The 9,626-nt window shown below is 45.4% G+C and overlaps 2 protein-coding genes across 2 annotated transcripts in view; one reads left to right on the forward strand and one right to left on the reverse strand.

The window, feature by feature from the left end:
* Positions 1-4,010, forward strand: part of LOC109474621 — a 7,434-nt gene extending 3,424 nt beyond the window's left edge. The window contains exon 2 of the mRNA XM_019774967.1: positions 2,850-4,010. Within this exon, the coding sequence (XP_019630526.1) occupies positions 2,850-3,080 (231 nt within the window). The 3' untranslated portion in view covers positions 3,081-4,010. The remainder of the gene's footprint in view (positions 1-2,849) is intronic.
* A 2,742-nt stretch (positions 4,011-6,752) lies between these two features.
* Positions 6,753-9,598, reverse strand: LOC109474574. Its single transcript, XM_019774906.1, has 5 exons — positions 8,880-9,598; positions 8,361-8,603; positions 7,783-7,893; positions 7,279-7,409; positions 6,753-7,051 (listed from the first exon to the last, which is right to left on the reverse strand). Exons 1-5 carry the CDS (start codon positions 9,585-9,587, stop codon positions 6,808-6,810), a joined length of 1,437 nt encoding a protein of 478 aa, XP_019630465.1. The 5' UTR covers positions 9,588-9,598; the 3' UTR covers positions 6,753-6,807.
* Between the last annotated feature and the right edge of the window lie 28 nt (positions 9,599-9,626).

Below are 9,626 nucleotides of genomic sequence, written 5' to 3' on the forward strand. Positions count from 1 at the left end.
TTAATCAACTATAGTTACAAAAACGGCGAGATTCCAACAAAAATTCCTGGACATGCTGTAGTAATTGTATATTGTACGTTGTTGAGAAAGAAGAAGAGCCATTTAAAAGAACATGTAGCAGAGTATCATCAGAAAGATTATCCAAAGTAGTAGAGCCAATCAGTGTTATCAAGTTGTCAAAAAGGATATTTCGTTGTTGAATGTAGTTAGGGCAGTGTAACAAAAAGTGACAAATATTTACACCGTGGTAATTCGCAGTCACTACCCCCATGCAGGCCCTCCCTAATGTCGCTGGTTTCCACAAAGAGTAACGAGTATAGGTCTTTCAAAGGCTAGAATATAGACGCGGCGCCAGAGGCATTTGCCTGACATTCAACATCCAATATTCCACAGGCGTACACGCGCGAAGATTGTATGGCAGCTACCAACGAGTACAAAGAGTAGCTATAGAGTAGACTCTAATATGATTAGAAGAATAGAGACGAGCGGCCCAAGGTGTTTTGCTTGACATTTCGCATCCAATATTCCTCAGGCGTACACCCGAAGATTGTATGGCTGTCACCAACGAGTACAAAGGGTAGTAATACTCGTAGTAGACTTTAATAAGGTTAGAAGAATAGAGACGAGCGGGTCGAGGTGTTTTTCTTGACATTTGCGATATTCCTCAGGCGTACACGTGGAGTCCGTATGAAAGCTACCAACGAGTACAAAGAGTCGCGATCGTACACTGTAATAAGATTAGAAGAATAATAGAGGCGAGCGGCTCGAGGTGTTTTGCTTGACATTCAACATCTAATATTCCACAGGCGTACACGCGCGAAGATTGTATGGCAGCCACCAACGAGTACAAAGGGTAGTAATACTCGTGGTAGACTTTAATAAGGTTAGAAGAATAGAGACGAGCGGCCCAAGGTCTTTTGCTTGACATTTAGCATCCAATATTCGTCCGGCGTACATACGAAGATTGTATGGCTGTTAACAAAGAGTAGTAATAGTACACTTAAATAAGGATAGAAGAATAGAGACACGCAGCTCGAGGTTTTCCTTGATATTCAACATCAAAAATTCCTCAGGCGTACACGAGAAGGTTGTATGACAGCTACCAACGAGTACAAATGGTTGTAATAGTACATATAGTGCACTTTAATGAGGTTGGAAGAATAGAGACTAGCGGCTCGAGATGTTTTCCTTGACATTTGCGATATTCCACAGACACGTGGAGGCTACCAATGAGTACAAAGAGTCGTGATAGTACACTTAATAAGGCTAGAAGAATAGAGACGAGCGGCTCGAGGTGTTTTGCTTGTCGACGTTCGGTATTCAATAAATATTCCAGCAGCGTGCTCCGTGCGTCACTGAAGGGTACTGGAGTTCAGAACGCGAAGTTGATTCGACAGGAGTAATTTGTGACCAATCTGCAGCCTGAAGAAAATGTAACAAAATAACATAACATAGAGCAACATTTGTAGCCACGGTGCCATTAACAAAATGTAGTAAGGAATTGGTGTGGTTTTGAAATACATGCGGGATAACAGCATGAAATAAAGTAATCTCTGTACACTTAACACATTTACTATACACAAAGAATCTATTACCCAAGCAATTCAATGCATTAAAAAACGGTCAGACGTTTCTAGGAGCATCCACTACTTTATATGCACATAATGCTGTTAGTTCAACCATGGTTGAGAATAATGAAAGTAAACAGGATATGGTGCAACACGTCGCTTGCAAAGCTTAATAAAATCACAGGTTTCCATTTATAAGCAATTATTCATCCGACAGGCCAAACAACAAATGATGTCTAGTCATTAATACACTGATCCAGCTGCGCGTTACATGTATCCTGGACTAGATAAAGGTACAAGATTAGTATAGTATCCAGAACCGTCCCGATCTAGTTCTATTCCTGAATGGGCTAGGGTTAGGATGAGAAACGGTTCTGGATAGTCTTCGCGTATCCAAGAACGCAGTTATACCACCCATAAATAGCTAGAACAAGCCTATAATACAAAACAAGCAACCGTTTTCCGTCAGCGACATCGCATTTTGCCTCACAGATATCATCATGCTGCGTGATATAGGGCTATGGGTAGCATTCAACTTTCTACATTGAAATAATGACCAGAAAATTAAGTTTGAAAGCCCCAGTTTTGCCGCCCCGAAATTGCATTAGATGCCTTTGAATACGATAAAAGATCAGAGAACATGGTGTTATACAACCAGGACGTGTCCCCGAGATGTACGGATTACATAAAGCTAATTTAATGAGGTTAGATTTTCATGCTGCGCTATCATATGCATGGTCGCTTTGGTGTCCGCTCAGTCAGCTTAAGCCGATTAGGTTAACGCAGTCAGGGGGTAGGCGGGTTACGAAACGCGTCCTTGGCATGCACAGAGCAAAGAATATCCGAGTATGTTTTCTGGTTTTGTGAATGATGCAGACCAGTAGATGCATGTTTTGCGGCTAGAGGCACATCGTTGTATTCGTCTTTTGCTTTGCTGAGCCTTTTCCGTAACAGGACCGCAGACTTTTGTAGGAGACATGTACGACTATCACAAGACAGTTTGCGACCGTGTACCGTGCGATGGTCGTAGGACGTAACCCAACACCACCAGGTGTCTGCTACAGCACCAGTTACCATGGTGACAGACATCTGGTCCAGGTTATTGACCTTATGTGTCTGGATGTTGTTTTTTCCCCAGGTACTGCACGGTCTGCAGCCGGACCAGCTCTTGTTAGTGATTAAGGGTGACATTATGTAACCCAACACCACAAGGTGTCTGCTACAGCACCTGTTACCATGGTAACAGACTGACCTTATGTTTTGGATTGTTGTTGTTCCCAGGTCCTGCACGGTCTGCAGCCGGACCAGCTCCTGGTGGTGATCAAGGGCGACAACGTGGACTCGTCCCTCCGTGAGATGGCCCAGAAGAAGTACATTAAGATGCTGGCGTCCCAGATGAAGGGCATGGCCAAGAAGGGCGAGCTCAAGCTGAGCGACGGGAGGGAGATCGCCAGCGTCGTCATAGAGGGGGAGGAGGGGGTGGGGGCAAGCATCCCCACGGACCCCAAGTGATGGTATCGCCCACCTGTTGTTGTACACGAGTCGTACACGGACGATTCCATTCAATGTGTTAGGGGTGTATATCATATCACTTCCATTCGCGTGAATTTGATTTTTTTTTTTGGGGGGGGGGCAGGTTCTATCCCCAAGACCCCAAGTGATGGCATCGCCCACCTGTTGTACACATGCAGCCGAGCGAACGCAGGACGAATCCACATAACCCGTTAGGGGTGTGAAATTGTATTTACTATATTTTCTTACGTGAGGGTTATATTTCTTCACACGTTTCCAGCCTCCTTGCGTGTTTCTTCCACCCCTACAGTCCACGATAATGGACTAGTTCGCCTGTGTCGTTTTTTCCGCATGCAGTGAGCAAGGTGGACTTATTGATATAATAAACATAATCATGAATTCGGTGTTATATGATATTGTGAAATGAAAGTTGTGACGTTTGCTGCTATGTCAGTACTCTACGCAGTGTGTAAAATGTGCAATATTTTCAGGAAGTGTCAAAGATTACTAATGTTGGATGTTTGATATTCGCAAAAAGGATTAAAAAGTAGCAAAAGTGGACGTGCCAAATCAACCATGACATCATCAGCACACACTTTTAAGATTGACTACCACGTAAGATATTATACATATCAAACCTCATAATTATTGACTTGTTGTCAATGAAGTCATTCCATTGAAGAATCTATTTCGTGAGGTTAATCATGATGTACTTGACTAATCAAATTATCTATCCTACTGTTACTACCATATGTTACTACTACATGTCAACCCTTACTGTTCATAAAATTTGAAACTTTTGTTTCTATATACTATACAGATCTGTGTGAAGATTTGTTGATCTTGAACTTGTATAAAACGTATATACGTATGACAGGTATGTGGTAGTAGTTTTGTACATGTTTAAAACGAAATAAACTGCGAAAGCAGGCGAATCGTAACTATAATGGCTCATATATCGGTGCTTAAGCAACACTCTCATGCACAGACACAGACACACACAATCACATAGAGGCAGGAGGCAGACTTAGATAAGGTAAAATATTCGTCTTTTTTTTGCCAGAGGCGGGTATACAGGTAAGGTGGAGGCTCGCTGGAAGTGTTCTGGTTTAAATGTCAGCGTCCGTGCAACATGATTTTGGTGTGAGGCAGGTTTCCGTTACAGTTGTTCATTAAATACCACCAAGTTTGACCATTAAATAGAAACGAAGCACAGGATATACAGGAACATAGATGCAACATTTTACGTTAGGGCTAAAAGTCTGTGAATTTTACAATCAGCATAATACGTGCCGAAAGTGACGGCCTTTCATAGTCATCATGATAAAAACTCGCGCGAGACTTGGTACCACACGTGAATACGCGAGAACTTTCAAGGCCAAGGCCACGCCCACCTGCTCATTGCTGATTGGCTGGACAGGTTCGAACGTCGTTCTCGCACGCTCACGCAAAGTCTGAAGTCTCGCGTGAATTCGTACAACGTAACTTTTAAGAATCGACTTGAAAAAATATAGATTTTGTGGGTCATTGCAAGATTGGCCAGATGTCTCAGCGCTGATTATGTCATTCGCAGCAACATACGTACACTGTTGGGGGTGTCCTAGCCCGGTAGATTACAGCTATAAATATAACGATTAAATCTGAGATTAAAAAATTATCAATAGTCTTGGCATAACACTAAACACTGATCAATTTTCATTTGGAAAGTTTTTTTTCTAAATTTCATTTGATGACAGTTTCACAATCACCATGCTACATCAGGCTCGTCACCTAACTTTCATTTGTTCATAGATTCACAATCAGCATGCTCTTTTCTACATTAGGCTCGTCACCTCTCGTTATGAAGTACCATACGCCATGTAATTGTAGAGACATTTGACATTAGAAATTTGTTGAGATTGTAAATTTCTATCCAAACTTAAAGTGACCAGTATTCACAATTGAGTACAAAACATGTTACCTTAGCTGGACACGCGTAAGTAAAAATGAAATTATATCCGGCTTCAATAGGGTGTTTGCACTCACGTGACCATGGCGTAAGAAGTTTCCGCCATGTTGGATAATTAAATCTAGAACGGATGTCAGCTAAATTTGAATTTGTATAAAAAAACGATGCAACAACTACAGTCACAAAATTGTCACATTATGTAGAAATTTACAGCCAAATTACAAGTATGATTCTAACAAGTGTAACCAACCAAATTGGCGGCTGTGACGTGCAAGCACTCCATACCTAAGTTCTACGTACAAAATTACTGACACTTTCTTTGGCACTTCAACTTACACTAGCACATTTCCTGATCATGAAGACTTGACAACACATTCCATTATTGAAGCGACCATTGACAATAAAAATAGCATGTGATAAAATCAACATGCATTAATGTATAGAAAGTACAAAATTGACACATCTAGGTTATTTTTGTATAAGTGCCTTCCTTCTCCTTTTTCCTTGAGAATATAGAACATGGCTCAGTGACATAGCACCACTGTTTCACATGGCATATGATATGAGTCCAGGAAGTGTTTTTGTTTCATACATTTCAAGCGCCTGCAATGCATTTGAAACACAAGTGTCGTTGACCGTCCTTGTTGTCTCTTACTTTCAGTTGGAAGTCTTTTTTCCGCTAGTGAGAACATGTGTATGGCACTGAAATTGTGGCAAATTTTTCGCCGTTTGAAGATATGCGTCCAACAATAAGATGCATGTGGCACTTTAAACAATCCTTCCTCGCGCAAACAAATATACCAATTTGTCTTGCCCGCTGTTTTGTTCGATAGCTCTCGGTTGATTTCTGGTGTCTTCGTCGTTACTTTGTCTCTGTGCAAAGTTTTTCGTGGAGGGGGGGGGGTGAGGGTTAGTGTTTCCACGACGAGACTGTAGGTTTACATGAAGCTGATTATATACAAGGTACAAAACAATAGAATGCTTACCATGTAGTAGTTATTGTTGTTTACAAAAATCAGTCCGGATACACTGAACATAGATAAACAGTCCTCCGTGTCTCTCCTAGTCCCAAGTGGACTAGTGGAGAACATATAAAGATACATTTCCATTTTGATATGGTCTCGGCTAGTCTTGACATTTGTTCATCTGGAAATGGTCTTGAAACAAGTCTTCTTCGGCTGTACACACTTCCGTATGGACGGGTACTGGATTACGCGTACGGTGGGCCCGATACTGGTCTTCAAAAGCTTCATGGTCCCGCTTTTTCGTGTGAGACTGTTGCTTAAACTTTAAACACCCGGCCACATCGTCACAGAATCTTCAAAATCGTGCGGTGACGTGGGACCAACGTGACGCCTTTAATTCATTGCCATGTTCATTTCTTCCATACCCTCTAGGTCTACCCTGCTGCTTCCGCATAGAGAGTGTACATATGGTCAAACCTTGTCACAAGAGTACTTCTGCTTTTGGTGGGGGTGTCGCCCATTGGCACTAATATATATATCATCTCTCTGTGGTCCCGTCTTTTCAGTTCTATCCACTGACAACGTCCTTGGCACTACTGTTCAGGTCTACTGTTTCCCGGTGGACATTATCCGGACGTTTTTCAGTCCCAGTTTTCGTTTATCTTAAATTTGCCATTTCCTCGTGGACAGGTAGACCGCCGCTGATTGGGTGGCGCACTTGGACCGAAAACCAAGTACAGATGGCATGTAGCTGTAGAAGATGAACTTGTCGGTCTGCTGGAACAGGGCGTTGTCCAGCTGCTTAAGTTCAAGTCTACTGTTTCCTTGCGGTCAGGTACACGGCTGCCGACTCGATGACCGACTTGATGCAGTTGCGCACGGTGGGGCTGAAGAGGAGGTACCAGACGGGGTAGGCCGTGCCGTTGACGTAGAAGATGAGCTTGCAGGTCCGCTGGGACAGGACGTTGTCGAGGCGCTCCTCCACCCCCATCAGGTCCTGGAACGTCAGCACGATGATCGGCACCGTGAAGATGATGTAGATCACGACCATGGCGATACTGGGGTGGGAAAGGGTCAAGATTAGTAACAAAGAAAAAGATATCACAACCGGACATTCCACTGCAGAATCATAGGCATAGCAAGCCGCCTGGTGGCCAAAAATCTGCTCATTGTGAGGTCTCGTCGAGATCAACCCACCTAAGGAATGTCAAGAGAATCCATCTAAGCGTGCTGGAGTTATGGTGTTTACATACAGACAAACAAACAAACAAACAAACAAACAAACCTGTTTCTGGCGGCCATCTGGTCAGTCGGTGTCCGGCCCAGTCGGTCCTTCTTCCTGCGGGAGTAGGTCCGCGCCAGGGTCAGGGCGGCGTCGCGGTGGTTCGCGCCGGGGTTCGCCAACTTGTTCTCGACCTGAATGTGAAAAAATTGGATCTCACTTTTCTTTTCTGGGACGGTGGGCGATATTGACTTCTGGGCACCTTTGACCTACTCCTGACGTCATGTGTTCTCTATTCGATCGAGCAAAAATTTGATAATTTGTTTTTCCCGCGGACGGCAGACGATATAGACTTCTGGGGACCTTTGACCTCACCCCTGGTATCATGTCTCTGGAACAATTTCGAATACCAGATACCTAATGAAAACCATCTAAGACGGCATGGGCCACTTCTTTGAGCAATGGATCAGAAAAAAAAGTATGACATTCTACCTTTAATTTTACAAACGCGTAATGGCATTGGTAGAGGTAAATACAAACAAACAAACAAACAAACAAACAACAGACCTGCTGCAGCACCTGCTGCTTGACGGGACGCGTCATCCGATACTTGTATGACGTCATGGTGCCTGAGATGTCGCTAGTCTCCATGTCGTCAGACACGGACGGGAGCGACCCCTGGGGACATAGGAAAACAAAACTCCTGCCTGAGACCTTTAGGTTTTTCTCAATATATAAAATGTCTAACATGGACTCGTGTATGAACAAAAAGTCGGAGATTTCAGTCTCCCAGGGAGCATGCAATCCTCGGCTGCCTGAATTCCCCCATGTCGACTTCTAATTCCTACTGGCTCCAGGACCGATTCTGGGACCTTCATGTTCACCCAATTTTCAGTGCCTGTCCTTCGTTTGACCGCCTTGTGCTGCACCTACTCAGTCCGGTCAAACAGATACACAGCCCACAGCCCAGTCACTCAAAAACACTTTCGTGCCCGTGAGTAACAATGTAAAGTAAAGTATTGGCTTATTTTAGGATTTCACAATTCTTTTCAATTGCTACATAACGTTTTGCACTTGACTGGTGTCTACTGCGATAAGCACGTATGGTTGCGCGGAGAGAACTTTAAAAATTTCAATATAAGTACCTGAGTGGATCGCCGGTCCTTGCAGACGATGGCGGAGAAGTTGACGTTGTTGTCGGCGGCTGCCGCTGCCCGTTCTGCCGGGTCCGAGCCCGCCCAGGCGATGACGTGCTGGGTCCGGTAGAACGGCAGGTCGTTATGCGGCAGGCGGTTCTCCAGCACCACCATCTCGTGCACGCTCGCCGCCGGGGAGTGCTTCACGGACGCCTGCCGGGTCGTGCCGTTAGCAGGCTCTAGTGGGTTCACCTGCGGAGGATGATAGTGAATCGTTCATTTTGTTTGTTCGCTTGTTTGTTTGTTTGTTGAGACTTCTTTGTTTCATGAAATACACAAATCGGACTTCTTGGCCGTATTCATTGTGGTCATGAGAGAGAGGTTAAGATTCTGAGACCTTTTGATATTAATTTTCCCACACCCAATTCTGTCAACCTAGTCTTCCCGGACAAATACACAAACCCACTACTCGGCCACTCAAAACAATATTCACTTACCCGGAAGTATTAAAGAAGAAGATTGAGATACCTGGTTGATCTTGGTTCTGCTGTACTTGAGGGGCTTTGCCTTCTTGAAGACGTTGATGTAGGCGTAGACGATGACCAAGAAGCCCGAGAGGCAGAGCGTGACGAGGAGGACGCAGACCGTAAAGAGGGTGGAGTTTTTCTGCGTGGGGCCTGGCCGGATGCGCAGGACCCTGCTGAACGGGCACGCCAGTAGCCGGTCGGCGTCTTTGGCGTCCCGAGCGGTTATGATGGTGCTGAAGAGCAGGGCGATCAGCCAGCCTGCACTGATGCAGACGGCCGCTAGGGTCTTCTTGTAGCGCACGCTGAACTGCGTGTCGTGCAGGGTCTTGATGCGGTAGACGGCGATGGAGATGAAGCTGAACCAGTACTCGATGCCGCAGAGGGAGTCCAGGAACAGGACTGCATCGCAGACTGGGCCCGTCAGGGGGCGCTGCGGGTCGAGCACGCTGGGCAGCTGCATGGCCATGGGAGGACGGCAGAGCACGATGCTGGTGACGCAAATGTTCATCAGCAGCGCGTTGGGCGGCGTGCGCAGGCTCGGCGTCAGCGCCAGCGTGCCCCCGAGGAGCAGGTTGAAGACCATCGAGAAGATGAGGAGAGAAATCATGGCCGCCGACGAGACGGCAACCTCGTGGGACGTCACGGGCACGCTCACAAACCCCGCGGCGACGGTGGTTTGGTTCCCCAGGTCCACCATCCCCGTGTGCATCGGGTCGGCCGTGGTGGTCGTCACGGCGCCGAGGCCGGA

This window comes from Branchiostoma belcheri, unplaced genomic scaffold, assembly GCF_001625305.1.
Source record: "Branchiostoma belcheri isolate BF01 breed outbred unplaced genomic scaffold, Haploidv18h27 scaffold31, whole genome shotgun sequence".
NCBI classification, from domain to species: Eukaryota; Metazoa; Chordata; class Leptocardii; order Amphioxiformes; family Branchiostomatidae; genus Branchiostoma; species Branchiostoma belcheri.

What these genes read in the sequence shown, in the direction of transcription:
- LOC109474574 (XM_019774906.1), bottom strand. Translation starts at nt 9,587, where the DNA reads ATGCACACGGGGATGGTGGACCTGGGGAACCAAACCACCGTCGCCGCG. An exon ending in AGGACCGGCGATCCACTCAG is followed by an intron (nt 7,894 to 8,360) that starts GTACTTATATTG and finishes CTATGTCCCCAG; the next exon opens with GGGTCGCTCCCGTCCGTGTC. An exon ending in AGCAGCAGGTGCTGCAGCAG is followed by an intron (nt 7,410 to 7,782) that starts GTCTGTTGTTTG and finishes TTTCACATTCAG; the next exon opens with GTCGAGAACAAGTTGGCGAA.